This window comes from Enhydra lutris, unplaced genomic scaffold, assembly GCF_002288905.1.
Source record: "Enhydra lutris kenyoni isolate GAN:26980312 unplaced genomic scaffold, ASM228890v2 scaffoldscaffold21, whole genome shotgun sequence".
In the NCBI taxonomy this organism is placed as follows: domain Eukaryota; kingdom Metazoa; phylum Chordata; class Mammalia; order Carnivora; family Mustelidae; genus Enhydra; species Enhydra lutris.
The window spans coordinates 47950052-47971989 of NW_019154105.1; the positions used below are offsets into that span (position 1 = coordinate 47950052).

The following is a 21938-nucleotide window of genomic DNA, read 5'->3' on the forward strand; positions in this document are numbered from 1 at the left end:
ATGGGAAGAAATAATTTGTAGGACTTAATGACTATTTGGATATAGAAAACAGAGATCAAAGATATTTCAAGTCTAAATTACTATAGTAACGATAAATTAATAGAAATAGAAGGTCAGGGGCACCTGGGTGGCTCAGTGGGTTAAAGCCTCTGCCTTCGGCTCAGGTCATGGTCCTAGTGTCCTGGGATCGAGCCCCACATCGGGCTCTGTGCTCTGCAGGGAGCCTGCTTCCACCTCTCTCTATCTGTCTGCTTCTCTGCCTACTTGTGATCTCTGTCTGTCAAATAAAAAAAAAAAAAAAAAGAAAGAAAGAAATAGAAGGTCAGGAAGAGATGCTCATTTTAGGAAGAACGTAATAAATTCAGTTTTAGACATGTTGATTTTGACCTCACAGAAGAAATGTAGATAGTTGATTATAGAGGGTTAGAGGCAAAAAAGATGTGGCAGCAAAGAAGAGGGAAGCTGTGGAAATCTGAATGAGATGACCTGAATGTTCTTAATAAACTAAGTGGCAAATATTAAAAGCATTTAAACATTTAAAATGAGAGAGAAGTAGAATTAGGGGCTACACCAGCATGAAAAATTCTGGGAAAATCTAACCGGAAAGCAGGTAAGGCATGATGAATAATATTAATTGACAAGCAGCGAAATGAATCCACTGAAGGACAAATAAATGGATTTAGAACTAAACTGATGGTAAATACACAATTCATGTGACTTTCCTAAGTAATTCCACAGTTAGGGAGAAGAAAGCAGATGACAGAAGGAGCCATAGGCTGGGGACTGGAAAGGCAGACAGAACAGAAGTCAAACGGGGCAAGAGGCGATGAGGTGCAAGGGGGCACACTGATGGAGTGGTACTTACGCCATTCAGACTAATGAGCTTTTGTGCAAAGAGGAGAGAACTGCCTAATACAACAGGGAGCTTAAGAACTAGATGACTCTGCGAGAACAAGTAAAAGAAGATAGGCAGACACTAACTGGTAGAGGACGTATGTAGTGTGACTACAGTTAAAGAATCAATTATTTCAACAAATCGTGTTCCACGGGCTAAGCACTGTACCGGATGCCGAGAATTAAAAAACACAATCCCTGCCCTTAAAGAATGAAAAATGTGGTACGGGGATTGACAAGGTTCCTGTAAAAAGACAAGTGGCAAACATTTTAGACTTTGCAGGTCATAAGGTATCTATGCAACTACTAAACTCTGACATTGTTGTGTGAAAGCACCCACTGACAATGTGTAAATAAATGAACAAGACTATTTTCCAATAAAATATATTTTATTAATTCCTATAATTTTCATGGGTCACAGATATTATTATTCTGCGGGCTTTTCAGCCAGTTGAAAATGTAAAAGAAAACAGTCTTAGCTTGCCAGCTGTACAAAAATGGGCAGCAGGGCAGATCTGGCCCAGGGGCTGTGGTGTACCAACCTGAGTTAGTGGGTAAGTCTGGAAAGAAAAGAGAGGAGTAGTATATACACAATACATATACTTACCCACCATACGTTCTCAGCAACTGCAGTGGGCTTGAAGAATGGACCTATTATTTACCTCTCTACCACTTCTTTTCCATCATGATAGGAAAATAACTTTAGTAACTTCTTTCTCACACTTAATATGCTAAAACTGATACTTTCTCCAAACCCTTTGGAAATTTTCAAATTTCACCAAAAAAATTATTCATACCTAACCTTTTTACTTTTTTGAGTTTATATCTTTATAACAAAAGAGCAAACTATCTTTTCACACATGTATCATTTAATGATTATGCTTTATGACTTATCAATAATACTGTCTGATTGCTAGACCCAAAGGTACCACCCAGAGATAAGAATATATTACATATTTCCTCAAATATCTTCATGTTATTGCTTCCTTTCACCATCTGATTTTGAGAGCTTTTTAAATGAAAATAAAAGTTGAGAAATAAAAGAGCTGCCTCACATCCACTGCTTGAATGATGATAACTCAAAGCAGCAGATTATTTCCCAGGAGCAAAACGAACCACTACGATAACTGAGGTTGAGTGATGGGTTCATGGAAGTTCTTTGGGATATATCTGAAATTTTTCAAGATAATCTCTGAGACTATGATCGAGAAAGGTCCACTTTGTGGTGCCCATTAAACACCTTGGCAGTGGCAGAGAGTCACACTCAGTGCCTTGAGGAAGGGTCACAGAGGCTACCTCAGAGGCTACCTTATAGGCTACTTCATAGGCAGGTGCACGAGGCCCTGCTGAGGTGAAAAACAGTCTAGAGGTCAAGGGCATGTGACAGAACGTGTTTCTATTTTAACAGTTCTTTACAGTTTTCTGTGTAAAATCATTTCATTTTTAAAGTGAATTTTAGTTGTTTCAGCCCATTTTAGACAGCAGGTTCATTTGAGTTCCATGACAGAATACAGTTAGTAAATAGCAGCCTGCTGTGAGAACAAACCAATTTCAAATACAGTATCAGTATCACCGGCTTCAAAAGCCAATATTTCAAAGGAAGAGTGAATCAGTTCATTCCCATCTCATTCTTTTACTATCACAGAGCATGAGAAATAAATGGTCACATAATACTTTTATCACATTTACAATTTTAGGCCAGTATGGAACATTATTTTTTCTCCTTCTACTCAACATTTTCAGGATAACTGTAGTTATGTACGTGTGCTTCTTGGTTACTGAAAGTAAAAAGGAAGAACATGTAAATACTATTCAGATTGCCGGAGTGGGTCCTACCCAGGCTACTCTACAATGAATAATATATACTCCTCATGTCCATAAGGATCTTCCATTCTGTATTATATAACTTGGCATGGAAAATAAAATTGAAATGAACGATAGCCAACCTGAGCTTTCCTCATGTAAACCAAAGGTTCTTTCAGATGTTCAGGAGGTGCAGCAGGGTGACTAGGTAAAGGAAACCTATGGACAAAAAGAGGCAGCTAAATATTGTGCATTATCTTGATAACTAATTAATTTTCTTTGTTAGAAATTACTTACCTCTGTGGTCCATGTCATAAGTGAACTAGAATATCTGTTAGCAATATTGTGTGTTTATAGAAGGCACAACAACATAATAAAGCGTTCTTATCCTACTAGTATTGTAGTTTTAGATTAGAAATTTAATCACTTGTTAAAAGTTGAATTGCACAATAATCTGAATTCACAATTTGAGGTAATTTTAAAATCACTGAGCTTTGTAAATGCTCATGTAAAAATTGTCAGAGCTGTTACTTTTAGCATAAAAATATTGTAACATTTAGAGGAATTTTTTAAGGCTGAAAAAAAATCCATGAACTTACTAACATATCAACTGTTTTCATTTCTCCCAATTTCCTTTTCAATATGATTATATATTCTTTACATAGTTGAAATGATAATATAAATACTATCTTTCAAAAGAGCCATGTTCTAATATATAATCCATGAATTTAATAAAATTTTAAAATGTTAATGTCTTATGGATTGTTTTCTATGTAACTTTATATTCATATTCAAAATATATTGTTTTTATTAAGAAAACATTTATTCAACAAATATTTGAGCCATTCTAGGTACTAAGTATACAGTGGCAATCGAGACAATATCCCCTGTTCTCATATACCCAACATTCTAGTGAAGAAAGACAGTCAATAATTATAAAAAGAAACAAATTAATATAACAATATCAGATAGTAATACATGCCATGAGGAAATGAGAGTGGGGTAATGAGATAGAAGTGATTTGGAAGGGAAGGTGTCTACGGGAGCTAATACTTGAACTAAGACATAAGTGAGAAGGAGCCAACCATACAAAGATCTAGGGGAAGATCATTCCAAGCAAGAACATTTCAGGCAAGACCCTGAGTTAGGAACATTTAGAATGTTTAAAAATCAGAAAAAGCCAGAATGGTTGGAATATAATGATTGAGACACAGAGTGACATGAAATTACAGAAAGCACAATGGGAAAACATAACAGTTCAACAGTTACTTAGAGATTCCAGTCTCTTTCATAGGAACAAATAACTCCTATCGAAATTAGTCTTAACACTTGTACCTACAGCAAAGCAACCATGTTCCAATACTCAAGAACCATACACTGAATTTTCGAGAAATGTCTCATCCAAAGTGGGACACCAACACATAAAGTGTTTATGATATACCAAGCTTAATTATACTTATCCCAGGACTTAAGAGTAAAATGCTCAAACGTCCAAAGGAAACACATCTGGAATAGAAAAAGCAACTTGTTCAATCCAATCTCTAAAACAGTTTCACTAACTATTTCTAGCTAATTGTTTTTTCCACTAAAATCTATACTCCATGTACCTAAATAAATCATCTTTCCCCATTCACAAATGAAAAAAATACTGAACCTCAGTTTTCTCTTCTGTAAAATGGTTGTAATAAAAAATTCCACAATCATAGAGTTGTTGTGAAGATAACATTCCATAAGCAATGTATTTAAAGTGCTTAGCACAGTGCTTACATAAATATCATTTAATCATGTAAATTACCTATTAAATATTAACTATTAACATAACAATAATTAAATAAGCTTGACTCCATGATCCCAAGATCATGACCTGAGGCAAAACCAAGAGTCAGTCACTTAACAGACTGAACCACCCAGGAGCTCCAATTAAGTAGTCAATATGAAGTGGGAAGAACTAACCTAGCCTACAATTACAGTTTCAGGTAAATAATAGAATACAAAATTTTTTCTCTCTCTTTTAAACAAGAATTGGACAAAAATCTTTGTCATGTTTTCTAAAATGAAGTTAACAATTTTCATGTATCATCTGTATAGTTCATGTGTTTACACCTTTATTAGGTAAGAGCATATTTTTTTTACTTAACCTAGTGAATTCTTCTACTCTACTTTTTGCATTCTTCACTTGTCCATCTAATGATTTCTGCCAATGAAAAATGCAACACAATATACTAAGTCCACTTTATTCTTCTGATTTATGTTAGTGGAAACACTTCTTCTCCACCCTGGATGTGTCCTTCCCTGTGAAAAGAACTCCATTACTGTAACATTCTTGGCCCCTCTCTAGGGCTTTACTTGTTATACCACAGAATAGGTATAGAGCCTTATCCAACTTTTAAATTTTGGGATAATAAACTGACCATGCTCACCAATGTTATCTAACTAGAAAGTAAGTCTATTTAATTCTGGAGTTCAGTTAAAGGACTCATTTTGCTTTTGCATTAAGCTATGTCCTCTTATCTAGTCTTTACCAGTAATAAAAGTATAATTTTGATCACCCATTTGCCTTTATGTTTTATCTTATTTCTCAATTTCTGCAGAACCCAAGTGAGTAAAAAAGGTATTACTTACTCCTTCAAAAATCCCAAAAACTTATTAAAAAATATTTATTTAATGTCTATTGTTAGGATACTGAAAATAAGACAATGAATGAAATATTGTCCTTCCCATCAAGTAAAAAGGCACTCACTGTTCACTCACAGAACAATTTTCAGGAATGGATTAGACAAAAATAGCAATCACCAGTAATATCTCCTCAGATGAGAATTCACTGTTTGTAATTACACAGAACCAGATGCTTTTATTCCACCAATACTGGACATAAAGACAAAGTTACAAGCTTTCTGTGTAATAGGCAAAGAGATAAATCACTATGTTCATATTAGTTTAAGTAACCTGTGCCATCTCTATACATATTGTACATTTAAGACCTTACTTATCATGATAAACATCTATTCCTTGGTGACTAGTACCAGGGGTATGGTCACAGTCAACTTCCATTAACAGATAGCACTTAAATATAGTATTATTTAAGAATTTGTAAATCTGTTGGGAAAATGGTGATAAGCAAAGAAGTAAATACTAGTTTTTTAAATGTGGGTCTAAGCACAGGTCCACAGGCCTTCATCTGAGTCTCTTTATTTTTAAAAACAATCTTGATAAACTGGGTTATCTTGTTTCCTAGTTAACAGCAGATTAGAAGGGGCAATTATAAACAGAAGTGTTAGAATATAGAGAATGCTAGAGACATAAGCACATTGATAGCAGTAAAAAAAAAGAAAAGAAAAGAAAAAGACATAAGAACTCCATTAGACTATAAGCTCCATGAAGGTAGGAATTGATTTCTTGTTCTATACTATATTCCCAGTGCCTAGCATAGTGCTAGCACATGGTAGGTGCTCAATGAATAAGTGATGAATAATGGGATATTGAATAAACTATAAAAGCTAACTCTAGATCTTTATTCTTTATAATAACAAATAGTTATATACACCTCAACACACTCTGAGTGCAAGTCCACATTAACAAAAACATTGATTTTTCCTAATGACACCAATTTTGGAAAAAAAAAAGGGTATTATATTTTATATTTAGAATGGTTGCTTTATAAAGATAGAAAAAGGGTAATATCCAAAATGGCAATAATAAAAAGAATATTGATAAGCTTCAGTTATCTGAAATATTAGCTTAATTCCCTTACTATACTAGATAAATGAATTGTTAATATAAAAATATTGGTGTAAAAAACAACACTTATTAATTATTCATTCTCAGGCAAGACTTTGATTTTTAAATGTATTAACGTACATGAAATGTTATATAAATACTAATGAAAAATAACAATATAATGAGTGTACATAGCAATACTATATTCATTACTTACAAAGTAAATACAACTAAACATAACAGTATCTCAAAATACGTAGGAAAAACTCACACACTCAGTTCACTATAAACAGCATTCTGAAGTTTCTTCTCCCAACCTATTTTTTAAAAAAGAATAAAATATATGAACATATTAGTTTTAAAAATAAGCATACAACATAATTAAATTTATCTCACTAAGACTCTAACATTATATTCATTTGTGGAAGAACTTTATCAATTGCCAATTGCTGTGTGTTATTAAGGAATTATTTCCTATACATTCACTCTGTTGGCAAATACTGAGTACAAAATTATCAGTACGACACTATTATTTAGGTAAAACTATTGCACCATTTTCTCAAGATGGGAGAAATCCTTCTTCCATTGCTAAGGTACCCAATGAATACCAAACAGTGCTGGCTACTGTACTACCAGTCTATCAGGAATGTACCAAGGAAGGGCAAGAAACAGCCAGGCACTTGACAAAGACTGATCATAAGCAATTAGTTACAACTAACTAGTCAATAAACTCCCGAAGAACAAAAACATTACTATGGGTATTGGAGAGGGCACGGATTGCATGGAGCACTGGGTGTGGTGCAAAAACAATGAATACTGTTATGCTGAAAATAAATTAAAAAATTAAAACAAACAAACAAACAAACAAACATTACTATGAGGTACCATCAGACCAGTGAGCTTGGCTGCTAACTACTTGAACTTTTCTGGGTAAGTAAACCACTTAACATCTCAATTTCCATGTGCAAAGGTTAGAATAGGGAACTTTTTCTTGTTCTAAAAGAAATCAGGATTTTCTTTTCTTTGAAAGGATAGAAAAGAGGAGGGGGAAAAAAGTATAGAAGGGAAAGAAGTATAGAAGAAAAAGAAGCCACAAATGAAAATAGAGAGGGCATGGGGTGCCTGGGTGGCTCAGTGGGTTAAAGCCTCTGCCTTTGGCTTAGGTCATAATTCCAGGGTCCTCGGGGAGCTTCCCTTCCTCTCTCTCTCTCTGCCTATTTGTGATCTCTGTCTGTCAAATAAATAAATAAAATCTTAAAAAAAAAAAAGTAAAAGAGGAAGTGCTTAGCGAGGGGGTCTCTTCATACATTCAGGATGTATTTTTTATCAGGAAGTAAGCAGCATTCAGAACTGATTACTTTAATGCAGTGATTCCCACAGTGTTCCTGGATTTTTGCAGCATTTTATTGAAATATCTGAAAGTTCTAATTCTCCTCAAACAGAAACCTATCCAGCCACTGTTTCACAATTTTGAATAAGTAATTGGAAGTTTAAGGATAAAATATTCCCTCCAAATAAAGTATTTTCTTATTTTGCCTTAAAGAATTAGGGTGGGGGAGCAACTTACAAACCTGATATTTTAAAGAATTCCTTAATATCTTCTTTTAGTGACTGAAGTTTAATCTCAGGTCTCTGAAGACTGGCCTAATTTTAGAAAGAAGAAGAAAAAGAAGAAAGGAAAAGACAGAGGTCAAAAGGAAGCCATTGGGTTATTTGATATGAAGAAAAATTTTTAAAAAGGAGTGTCTAAATGTGCATACAATTTTAAAAATTCCTTTTTGAAACCAGAGCACTTTAGAATTACCTAGAATAGCTCTTAAGAGAGAAAACTTTTTCCACCTACTCTTAAAATACAGGATCTGTGATGGTACACTGCAGTCTAATACTTAACATTTTTACCTAGGATTTTTACCTTTGTGAATACTTAACATCTATTTTTCTAATAGGAAAAATACTTAGATTTTATAAATTCTCTTAATATTATATCAAACATATATGGTAGCATTTATACCTAATGACCAAAAACCCAGTTGCCTCCCTTATAAATAGATCTTCAAAAAGTGTCTTCCTCAATGTAAATGTCTTGCTCAATGCAAACCTTCATTTGCTATGCATATTTATGGAAAACACATAAAACTATTAGTTCACTAATGTCTCCTTTATCTTCTCTCCATTTTAAAGTCTCACACTTAAGCCTAAGTCCTCATCATTTCTCATCTGGATCACTGTAACAGCTTCCAAACCATGTCTTGCCAGTTCATTCAAATTGCAGTTACTCCCCACCTGGCATTTTTACACTCCCTTAGTCTACCTTCTTTCCTAGTATTTATTACCTCCTTATATGCCATATGATTAATGTATTTACTATATTTATTGGTATATTGTCTGTCATCCTAAATTATAAGTGATAAGCTCCACTAAAACAGATATCTTTGTCTTTCTGTTCACTGTTATAGCTCAAGTTCTTAGAATAGTTACTTTCACATAGTAGGTTATCAATAAATGTTTATTGAATAAATGAACAAATTTCTCCATTTATTAATCCATCCTCTGCCATTTTCTTCCTAAAACATAAGGCTTTCTTAACTGCAAATCTCCATAGCATAAATAAGAAATCTAAATTTTTCAACAGGGCACACTTGGCCCTTCACAATGTAGACCAGTTTCTCTCTCCAAATTCATCAGCTGCTCTTCCACGAAACTAACTATATGTTCTCTTTTCTCACACTTTCTCTCCCCAAGACACCCTGCTCTCTAGTCATAGTGAACTACATTCAATTATCCCCCAACTGTTACATATTTTAAGGTTTCCAGGCTTTTGTTCATGTTGCTCTTCAGATGCAAGTGCTCCCTCACCACCCTGACAAATACCTACTAGTTTCCAAGACACCTCTCAAATACCACCTCCTTTATCAATTTGTTCCTATTACTTCCCCACAAAGGTAGTACAGTTCGTTCTTCTGTTACAGCACTCATCAGATTATATTGTAATTTCCAGCTTACCTATTTTTCTTTTTGACTCTTAAATTCAAAGGACCATGATTTCATTTTTGTATCTCAAGTATTAACTCAGTATTAACTGTTGCTTGGCAAAATTATATTGATCAAATCACATTCTATCCTTTTTATCTGGTTTTCACCCAAATAAACAAGGAACTTTATAAAAGTTATTTTTAATTAAGGAGACTGGTTTTCAGTCTGTTATCCCTAGGATTTTAAAAGTTGCAAAACCTTGCTCATTATTCGAAAATATCAAAGCAAAAGGAAATAGGCTTTCTTTTACAAGTGTGTATTTGGAAATGACTCTAAGACAGCAAAATTAAAAGAATTTTAAGAGAAAAAAATGGTTACTCCTTCTAAACATTTTCAGTATTTTAAGATTGCTAGACCTCCTAGATATACTTTTTAATCAAAGGCAAACCAAATTCATAATCATCAGCATAATTATAAAAATCTTGAGAAATTTGGGGTGCCTGGGCAGTTCAATTGGTTGGGCATCCAACTCCTGATTTCAACTCAGGTCATGATCTCAGGGTCATGGGATTGAGCCCCACATCAGGCTCTGCACTGAGCATGGAGCCTGCTTGAGATTCTCTCTCTCCCTCTCCCTCTGCCTCATACCCCCACTCACACTCTCTTAAAAAAAAAAAAATTGACAAATTTGAAAATCAAAAGCAGGCCAGTGACAGGAAGACAACATGGTAAGGCGGTTTTCATACATGTTTTAGCAGCATAACTATTTTTTCAAATGAAATCTGAACCCAATTAAAAACCTCACTACAAAAAAAACCCTACTATATGAAACACATTGAAAGTGATACTAATAGACAATGAAAATGAGTATTCTCTCATTGCTAAGCTATAATTATGTTAGAAATCTGTAGATTTATTATGATATAGTTTCAATATCCAGTTTGTTTTTGTATTTTGTTTTGGTTGCTCAAGATAAATAGTCTTAATACACAGAGATAAATGGTTGCACTTTTAATAGCCTTCTTGGCAATCTCAGCACACTCCCAAATTAAACTGCTGCAGGAACTCAAAAGAAGAGTACTTGGAAATATTTATTTTGAACACAAATCACTGAAGGGGCGCCTCAGTGGCTCAGTCGGTTAAGCATCCAGCTCTTGATTTCAGCTCAGGTCATGCTCTCAGGATTGTGGGACTGAGCCCTCTGTCAGTCCCCACATTAAGCTTGGAGTCTATTTGAGATTCTTTCTCTCCCTTTCCCTCTGCCTTTCCTCCCAATCACTCTCTAAATAAATAAATAAATAAAATCTTTTTAAAAAGAAAACAAATCATTGATATTAGTTTTCATAAATACAAAAATCAGATGCAGAGCTTCTTAGGCTTATGATTGCAGAACTACACATATCATGATATTACTACCATATGACGTGTCACTGGCTCACTAGTCCCACAATGTGGCAGTACACCAGGAAGGGAGACTCTGTTGAGCAGATGCACCTTCACTCTGCCTTGTGTAGGATATTACCTGAAGTAATATCCTCACCTGCACAATGAACCATGAGTGCACATCTGCAAATCCAAATATTTTGAAAGATCAGTGCAGAATTATATCCTTCTTCATCAATGACACATTTATAAGTGTCTCTAATATATGAAGAGGATGAAAGGAACAGGTTTTTTCCCTGGGACTTATCTAGAGACAAGTTAATTTGGAAGCACAACAGTGGATTATGAAGTATTTAATATAGTAACAATGCATTTGAAAGAGTGGTGCTTCTTAATATACTTTTTAAATTAAGAATTTTTAAATAAATAGGACATTTTCTGAGTCCTTGGGTATAACAAAGCAAAATTTTAAAACTATTTGGGACTAAATGAGGATAGGATTTGGCATCAGAAGACCCTAAATTATCTCTCAACTTGATCAAGTCATTTAACCTCTCTGTATCTCAGTGTTCCTTACTTTTTTAAGGGAAAGTAATACCTGAACTAGGTTATTGTGAGTCTTAAATAAAAAATTTTTCAAAGTTATTTTTAGTTGGGAAGTCCAGTGTAAATTAAAGTTGTGTTATAAAATATGAGATATCCAGGTGACAATGGACTAAATGTAAAAGACTAGCAGAGGGAGTAACTAGAGATAGAGGTTTTTTAAACATTTACAACAAAATTTAACACTTTCTTTAAACAAAACACCTCTAACTCACTATAAGAGCTGGTAAAAATATGATAAAAAATAAAATCCAGGGGTGGCTGGGTGGCTCAGTTGGTTAAGCATCTGCCTTCAGCTCAGGTCATGATCCCAGAGTCCTGGGATCAAGCCCCTGACCCCCAAGCGCTCTGCTCAGTGTGGATCCTGCTTCTCCCTCTCCCTCTGCCCGCAACCCCCCCGCACTGTTTGTACTCTCTCTGTCAAATAAATAAAATCTTAAAGTATATATATATGAGATCCAGCAAGCATGTACATTACCCTGCATATATTCATCACCCATTTATTTATGTTGACATTTCTGACATCCTCCACCATTCTGCACTCTAAAAACACATGACCGTCCCTGCCCTTGACACACACACATGAATTAAGTTTCTTTCTACTTCTACCAGAATAGTCTTAATCCAAGCATTAGCCACTAGCAATCTTAAATTTCTAAACTTCATAAGTAAAGGAAACGAGAAGCAAAGTGGCTGATGTTGTGGCTGAGTCCAAGAAGCTGGGAGGTAACCTGAGACTAAATATTCCATGAAGTACAACCAGGGCCTAGCATGTCTAAAAAGGTGGTTCCAAGGATCATTTAACTCCCTTTAAAGAGGTCCCATCCTCTCCACTTCTCACTATGCCTTCATGCAATTCCTGGACTTCATCTTTCTGTGTCTGAAGACTCACAGAATTTCAGGATGAAATGAAGCTACAGAGTTCTTCTAGGTCAGCTAACCACTTAATAAAACTCTTCTCCAAGTGGTTTTTCTAGCTTAGAAACTCTAACTTAGAAACTCTAAACTAGGGCAAGACTTAAGATGGCTGAGAAACAAGGAAACCCTGGGATTTCTTCATCCCTCAAACATAGCTGGACCAACATCAAATCATTTTGAACAACTAGGAAATTAATCTGAAGATTAAGAAAATAATCTGTACAATTAGAGGGAGATGAAAGGTTCAGAGATGCGAATTGGGGGAGAGAAAAGCCATGGTGCCATAGAGGGAAGAGAGCCCTTTACATGGAGAGAAGTCACAGAAAGAGGGGAGGAGAACAGCAGGTAGGGTTCCTGCAAGATGCTGTGGGTGGGGATTCCTTGGGTCGCACTGGGAGAGAACATGGTCCTTCCTCGAGTACATTTGGAAGAGTGTATCTTGCCTCTCCGAGGACAAAAGGCCCACCAGGTGCCACTGAGTAGCTGTTGAACAAGCTGGGACAAAGGCGCACTTAGAAGGCAGATAACTTGATCACCGTTTTTCGCGGTGCTTCACCATAGACTCCAGGCACCAGTGTGGCCCTGCAACTGCTTTTCTGAGACAGAGAAGTGCCAGGCACAGTGCTGTGAGGCTCTCCTCCTTTAAGACTTGGAGTTTTGAATCCCAGCCACACTCCAAAGATAAAACATAGGAGAACAATGGCTTGGGCACAGACAGATTGAGGGCAGGAATCTGACAGAAGCCTGGGACCTCAGGGGAGGGGAGGGCAGATTGTTCGCCCTTCTATGAGGGCCTTCTGAACAACCACACCCCTGAATTCCCCTCCCTGGGGAAGAAAGAGCAAGGTGATGCCATTTTCCCCACCACACCCCACCCTGCCCACCAGCACTATCAGACTTCAGAGAGAAACACAGTGCCCCTGGTGGAGGCTGGAGTTGCTTACAGCAAACCTCAGTCCCCTGTGCCTGGCAGGGGCATCTTTACCAGGGCAGGTCTGACTGCAAGCCAATGCAGTGCGTCTCTCCCCCAGAGGACCAACACAGGCCCTTTGCAAGTACCAAATCAAATGAGCATAGAGTGTTCTAAAGCATCAGTTTCAGTTCTGGTGGAAATAGGACCAGGTTTTTTTTTTTTTTTTTTTTTCCCTCCCCTTTTTTCTTTGGAATCAGGCTTACAGGTTTTGTTCATTTGTTTGTATGTTGCTTTGTTTCCTTTTCTCATTTTTTGGATTAGGCTGTTTTTTCTTTTTCTTATTTTTCCTATTCTTTTTTTCTTTTTTCTTTGGAATCAGGCTTATAGTATTTTGTCTGCTTGTTTGTTTGTTTTTATTTTTGTTGTTGTTGTTCCTTTTCCTTTTCTCTTTTCTTACATCAGGGTTTGTTTGTTTGTTTTCAGGCTTATCTTAACAAACAAATCAAAGCACACCTAGTTAAAAGTCCAAAGACCCCTCACAGCAATCAAGGAGGACTGACCTATGGGAAAGAGAAGCCAAAACACAACAGCAGAGTGCATACAGAAAAACTTCCTGAAGTGCCAGGCCCTGGACAGTGTATGACCCCCTTCTTAATACCGTACTCTCAGGAGCAGGAAACATAACAAGCTTTCATAATATGCAAAAGACATAATCTAGACATAACGACAAAATGGAGAAATTCTCCCCAAAGGAAAGAACAAGAAGAAATCATAGCCAAAGATTTGCTCAAAACAAATATAAGCAATATACCTGAATAAGAATTTAGAACAACACTCATAAGAATACTAGCAATACTAACCAGGCTTGAAAGAAGCATAAAAGACATCAGAGAAACCCTTGCTGAGGAGAGAAGACCTAAAAGCTAGTCAAGCTGAACTAAAAAATACTATAACTAGATGCAAAACTGACTGGACGTAATCATAACAAGGATAGAAGAAGCAGAGGAATGAACAGGTGATACAGAAGATAAAATTATGGAAAATAATGAAGTTGAAAAGAAGAGGGGGGAAAAAAAACTATTATATCCTGAATACAGACTTAGGGAACTCAGTGATTCCACAAAGCACAATAATATCCATATCATAGGAGTCCCAGAAGAAGAAGAGTAGGGGACAGGGGCAGAAGGTTTGTTTGAATAAATTATAGCTGAAAACTTCCCTAATCTAGGGAAGGAAACAGGCATTCAAGTCCAAGAGGCATATAGAAGCCCCCTCAAAATCAACAAAAACAGGTCAACACCAAGACATATCATAGTGAAACTTGGAAAATACAAAGATAAAGAGAGAATTCTGAAAGCAGCTAGGGACAAAAGGTCCTTAACCTACAAGGGCAGACACACAATGTTAGCAGCAGACCTGTCCACAAAAACTTGACAGGCCAGAAAGAAGTGGCATGATATTCAACATGGTAAATGGGAAAACTGTGCAGCCAAGAATACTATATCCAACAAGGCTGTCATTCAGAATGGAAGGAGAGATAGAGTTTCCAAGACAAGCAAAAACTAAAGGAGTTCATGAACACTAAACCAGCTTTGCAAGAAATATTAAGGGGATGCTTTGAGCAGGAAACAAAGACCAAAAGCAACAAATATTAGAAAGAAACACAGACAAACTACACAAACAGTGACTTTATAGGTAATACAATGGTATTAAATTCATTCTATCAATAATTACTCTGAATGTAAATGGACTAAATGCTCCAGTCAAAGAACATGGGGTGTCAGAATCAATAAAAAACAAGATGCATCCACATGCTGCTTACAAAAGACTCACTTTAGACCCAAAGACACCTCCAGATTGAAAGTGAGGGGGTAGAGAACCATCTATCATGCTAATGGACATCAAAAGAAAGCTGGAGTAGCCATACTTATATCAGACAAACTAGATTTTAAAACAAAGACTGTAATAAGAGATGAAGAAGGGCACTATATCATAATAAAGTGGTCTATCCAACAAGAAGATCTAACAACTACAAATATTTATGTCCCCAACTTGGGAGCAACCAAATATATAAATCAATTAATGACAAACTTAAAGAAACAGATTGATAATAATACAATAATAGAAGGGACTTTACCACCCCACTCACAGCAATGGACAAGTCATCTAAGCAGAAGATCAACAAAGAAACAATGGCTTTGAATGACACACTGGACCAGATGGACTTAACAGATATATTCAGAGTATTTCATCCTAAAGCAGCAGAATCCACATTCTTTTCGAGTGCACATGGAACAATCTCCAGGATGGATCACATATTGGGTCACAAATCAGGCCTCAACCAGTACAAAAAGACTGAGATTATTTCATGCATAGTTTCAGACCACAACGCTATAAAACTTGAAGTCATAGAAAATTTGGAAAGACCACAAATACACGGAGGTCAAAAAACATCCTACTAAAGAATGAATGGGTTAACCAGGAAATTAAAAAGAAATTAAAAAATACATGGAAGCAAATGAAAATGAAAACATGACAGTCCAAAACCTTTGGAATACAGTAAAGGCAGTCATAGTGGTAAGTATATAGCAATACAGGCCTTCCTCAAGAATCAAGGAAAGTCTCAAATATACAACTCAATCTTACACCTAAAGGAGCTGGAGAGAGAACAGCAAATAAAGCCTAATATCAGCCAGAGAAGAGTAATCATTAAGATTAGAACAGAAATAGTGATACAGAAATTTAAAAAGAGAGAGAAAGAGAACAGATGAATGAAACTAGGAGCTGGTTCCTTGAAAGAATTAACAAAATTGACAAACCACAAGCCAGACTTAAAAAAAGAAAAGAGGAAGAACCCAAATAAATAAAATCACGAATATAAGAAGAGAGATTACAACCAATACCAAAGAAATACGAACAATTATAAGAGAATGAGCAATTATATACCAACAAATTGGGCAATCTGGAAGACATGAATAAATTATTTGGATAAACTACAAAAATTGAAGCAGGAAGAAATAGAAACCTGAACACATCCATAATCAGCAAAGTAACTGAATCAGCAATAAAAGATTTCCCAACAAATAAGAGTCCAGGGCCAAAGGGCTTCCCACAGGAATTTTATCACATAGTTAAAGAAGAATTAATACCTCTTCTTCTGAAGTTATTTTAAAAAATAGTAATAATAGAAAAGGAAGGAAAACTTCCAAACTCATTCTCTGAGGCCAGTATTACCTTGTTCCCCAAACCAGACAAAGACCCCACTAAAAAAGGAGACTTATAGACCAATATCCCTGATGAACATGGATGCAAAATCATCATCATCATCATCATCATCATCATCCTGTTAATGTACTCTTGAATTCAATTAACAAGAGACTAGTTAACTGAATTCAAGAGTATACTAACAGGATTATTTACCATGATCAAATGGGCTGTATTCCTGGGCTGCAGAGGTGGTTCAGTATTTGCAAATCAATTAATGTGACACATCACATAAATAAAAGGAAGTTTAAGAACCATATGATCCTCTCAAAAGATACAGAAAACACATTTGGCAAAATACAGCATCCTTTCTTGATAAGAACCATCAAGAAAGTAGGGATAGAAGGAATATACCTCAACACCATAAAGGCCATATATGAAAGAAACACAGCTAATACCATCCTCAATGAGGACAAACTGAGAGCTTTCCGCCTAAAGTAAGGAACATGAGAGGGATGTCCATTCTCACCACTGTTGTTCAACACAGTGCTAGAAGACCTAGTCTCAGCAATCAGACAACAAAAAGAAATAAAAGGCATCCAATTGGCAAGAAAGAAGTCAAACATTTACTCTTTGCAGATGATGTGATAATCAATGTAGAAAACCTGAAGGACTCCACCAAAAAAATTGCTAGAACTCACACAGGAATTCAGCAAAGTCATAGTATATAAAATCAACATACAGAAATCTGTTGCATTTCTATGCACCAATAATGAAGCAGCAGAAAGAGAAACCAAGGTATTAATCCCACTTACAACTGCATCAAAACCCATAAGATACCTAAGAATAAACCTAACCAAAGAAGTAAAAGATATGTACTCCGAAAACTACAGAACAATTATGAAAGAAATTAAAGATATGAAGAAATGGAAAAACATTTCATGCTCATGGATTGGAAGAACAAATATTGTTAAAAACTATACTATCCAAACAATCTACACATTCTATGCAATCCCTATCAAAATAACACCAGCATTTTTTATAGAGCTAGAAAAAAAAAAATTCTAAAATTTGTATGGAAACAGAAAAGACTCTGAATAGTCAAAGGAGTGTTGAAAAAGAAAACCAAAACTGGTGGCCTCCAATCCTGGACTTCAAGCTCTATCACAAATCTGTAATTGGTACTGGCACAAAAACACATAAATCAATGGAACAGAATAGATAATCCAGAAATGGTAACCCACAGCTCTATGGTGAACTAATCTTCGACAAAACAGGAAAGAATATCCAATGGAAAAAAGACAGTCTCTTCAACAAATTGTGTTGGAAAAACTGGACAGTAATATCTGAAGAATGAAAATGGACCACTTTCTTAAACCAGACACAAAAATATACTCAAATGGATGAAAGACCTAAATGTAAGACAAGAAACCATCAAAATCCTAGAGAATAACACAGGCAGCAACTTCTTTGACCTTGATTGTAGCAACTTCTTTCTACATGTATCTCCAGAGGCAAGGGAAACAAAAGCAAAAATGAACAAGTGGAACTTCATCAAGATAAAAAACTTCTGCACAGTGAAGGAAACAATCAACAAAACTAAAAGGCAGCCAATGGGATGGGACAAGATATGTGCAAATGACATATAGGATAAAAGGCTAGTATCCAAAATCTATAAAGAACTTATCAAACTCAATACCTAAAAAAAAGAACAATAATACAGTTAAGAAATGGGCAGAAAATAGGAATAGACAGTTCTCCAAAGAAGACAAACAAAGGGCTAACAGACACATAAAAAAATGCTCAATCCCCCCACAAATATCATTCTCAATGGAGAAAAACCGAGAGCTTTTCCACTAAGGTCAGGAACACGGCAGGGATGTCCATTATCATCACTGCTATTCAACATGGTATTAGAAGTTCTAGCCTCAGCAATCAGACAACAAAAAGAAATTAAAGGCATCCAAATTTGCAAAGAAGAAGTAAGGCTATCACTCTTTGCAGATGATATAATACTAAATGTGGAAAACCCAAAAGACTCCACTCCAAATCTGCTAGAACTTGTACAGGAATTCAGTAAATTGTCAGGATATAAAATCAACGCACAGAAATCAGTTGCCTTTCTTTACACCAACAACAAGAGAGAAGAAAGAGAAATTAAGGAGTCAATCCCATTTACAATTGCACCCAAAACCATAAGTTACCTAGGCATAAATCTAACCAAAGAGGTAAAGAATCTATACTCAGAAAACTATAAAGTATTCATGAAAGAAATTGAGGAAGACACAAAGAAATGGAAAAATGTTCCATGTTCATGGATTGGAAGAACAAATATTGTGAAAATGTCTATGCTATCTAAAGTAATCTACACATTTAATGCAATCCCTATCAAAGTCCCATCCATTTTTTTCAAAGAAATGGAACAAATAATCCTAAAATTTATATGGAACCAGAAAAGACCTCGAATAGCCAGAGGATTACTGAAAAAGAAAGTCAAAGTTGGTGGCATCACAATTCCAGACTTCAAGCTCTATTACAATGCTGTCATCGTCAAGATAGTATGGTACTGGCACAAAAACAGACACATAGATCAATGAAACAGAATAGAGAGCCGAGAAATAGACCCTCAACTAATCTTCAACAAAGCAGGAAAGAATGTCCAATGGAAAAAGGACAGCCTCTTCAACAAATGGTGTTGGGAAAATTGGACAGCCACATGCAGAACAATGAAACTGGACCATTTCCTTACACCACACATGAAAATAGACTCAAAATGGATGAAGGACCTCAATGTGAGAAAGGAATCCATCAAAATCCTTGAGGAGAACACAGGCAGCAACCTCTTTGACCTCAGCCGCAGCAGCTTCTTCCTAGGAACATCGCCAAAGGCAAGGGAAGCAAAGGAAGTAAGTTCATTCAAAAATGAACTATTGGGACTTCATCAAGATCAAAAGCTTTTGCACAGCAAAAGAAATAGTTAACAAAACCAAAAGACAACTGACAGAATGGGAGAAAATATTTGCAAATGACATATCAGATAAAGGGCTAGTATCCAAAATCTATAAAGAACTTATCAAACTCAACACCCAAAGAATAAACAATCCAATCAAGAAATGGGCAGAGGACATGAACAGACATTTCTGCAAAGAAGACATCCAGATGGCCAACAGACACTTGAAAAAGTGCTCCACATCACTCGGCATCAGGGAAATACAAATCAAAACCACAATGAGATACCACCTCACACCAGTCAGAATGGCTAAAATTAACAAGTCAGTAAATGACAGATGCTGGCGAGGATGTGGAGAAAGGGGAACCCTCCTACACTGTTGGTGGGAATGCAAGCTGGTGCAACCACTCTGGAAAACAGCATGGAGGTTCCTCAAAATGTTGAAAATAGAGCTACCCTACGACCCAGCAATCGCACTACTGGGTATTTACCCTAAAGATACAAATGTAGTGATCCAAAGGGGCACGTGCACCCGAATATTTATAGCAGCAATGTCCACAATAGCCAAACTATGGAAAGAACCCAGATGTCCATCAACAGATGAATGGATAAAGAAGATGTGGTGTATATATATATATATATATATATATATATATACGCACAATGGAATACTATGCAGCCATCAAAAGAAATGAAATCTTGCCATTTGCAATGACGTAGATGGAACTAGAGGGTATCATGTTTAGCAAAATAAGTCAATCAGAGAAAGACAACTATCATATGATCTCCCTGATATGAGGAAGTGGAGATGCAACGTGGGGGGTTTAGGGGGTAGGAAAAGAATAAATGAAACAAGATGGGATCGGGAGAGAGACAAACCATAAGAGACTCTTCATCTCACAAAACAAACTGAGGGTTGCTAGGGGGAGGGGGGTAGGGAGAGGGTGGTGGAGTTATGGTCATTGGGGAGGGTATGTACTATGGTGAGTGCTGTGAAGTGTGTAAACCTGGCGATTCACAGACCTGTAGCCCTGTAGCTAATAATACATTATATGTTAATAAAAATAAAAAAATTTTTAAAAAATGTTCAACATCACTCATCATCAGGGAAATACAAATCAAAACCACAATAAGATACCACCTCACACCTGTCAGAATGGCTAAAATTAACAACACAGGAAACAACAGATGTTGGTGATGAAGGAGAGAAAGGGGAACCTTCTTACATTGTTGGTGTGAAAGCAAATTGGTGCAGCCACTCTGGAAAAGAGTATGGACATTCCTTAAAAAGTTTAAAATGGAGCTACCCTACAACCCAGCAATTGCACTACTACATATTTATCCAGAGGATACAAAAATACTGATTCAAAGGGGCACATGCACCCTGATATTTATAGCAGCATTATAAACAATGGCCAAATTATGGAAAGAGCCCAAATGTCCATCGCCTAATGAATGGATAAAGAAGATGTGGTACAGCTATATACAATGGAATATTATTCAGCCATCAAAAAGAATGAAATCTTGCCATTGGCAATAATGTGAACGCAACTAGAGTGTATTATGCTAAACAAAATGCTAAGCAGAGAAAGACAAATACTATATGATTTCACTCATATATGGAATTTAAAAAACAAAATGAATGAATATAGGGGAAGGGGAAGAAAAATAAAATAAGGTAAAAACAGAGAGGGAGGCAAACCATAAGAGACTTTTACCTACAGAGAACAAAGTGAGGGTTGCTGGAAGAGAGGTAGGTGGGTGTTGGGCTAAATGGGTCATGGATATTAAGGAGAGCACATGTTATGGTGAGCACTGGATGTTATATGTAAGTATGCAAGTGATGAATCACTAACTTCTACTCCTGAAACCAACCAAACAAGAAAGAAAAGAAAAAACACCCAATGAAACTCTAAACCAGCTTTCTAGTTTAGAAACTCACTACATCCCTACCTTAGCCAGTTCCATCTTTGAATTATTACCTTAGAAAATTATTATGAGCTAAAATTGATTCCTCATACCATCTGCCACCATCACACCCCCCCACAACACACACACACAATGTCACAAAATATAAACCTAATCCCTTTTCTATAGGAGACCTTCAAATATTCAAAGAAAGCTACTGAGTCTTCTCTAAAAGCTTCTTTTCTCAAGGTCACATATATTTCCAGATTCTCCCAAGTTGTCTTCATATGACAGATTCTTCATACCACCCTTCCCATTCTTCTATAAGCAACTTGTCTGCTACCATAGTAACTTCCTAACAGATCTCTCTACTTCACTCCTTTCACTAGACCACTGATTCTCAAACTTTTAACCCTCAGGACCCTCACTCTCTTAAAAATTGAGGATATAAGAGCACTTCCTTTATGTGGATTGTATCTACTGATATTTACAGCATTAGAAATTAGAACAGAAAAAAAACCTATTTGTTTATTAGTATGGAATTCCCCCCCAAATTAGAAACTGAATTATCTCATGATCCAGCACTTTCAATTCTAAGTACATACTTGAACATATATTTATACACTCATGTTCATAGCAGTATTGTTCACAATAAGTGCAATGTGGAAACAA

The 21938-nt window shown here is 36.0% G+C and overlaps 1 protein-coding gene across 3 annotated transcripts in view; it reads right to left on the reverse strand.

The window, feature by feature from the left end:
• LOC111148962 (TBC1 domain family member 19) overlaps positions 1–21938 on the reverse strand; it is a 155927-nt gene that overhangs the window by 113567 nt on the left and 20422 nt on the right. Inside the window, exons 2-4 of one of the 3 annotated variants that reach the window (XM_022505807.1) lie at positions 7986–8058; positions 6686–6731; positions 2841–2916 (exon numbers count right to left, since the gene is read on the reverse strand). The exons of 1 other annotated variant lie outside the window; for it this stretch is intronic. In XM_022505807.1, the coding sequence (XP_022361515.1) occupies positions 2841–2916; positions 6686–6731; positions 7986–8058 (195 nt within the window). The remainder of the gene's footprint in view (positions 1–2840; positions 2917–6685; positions 6732–7985; positions 8059–21938) is intronic. One more of the 3 variants, XM_022505809.1, reaches the window with a different exon arrangement.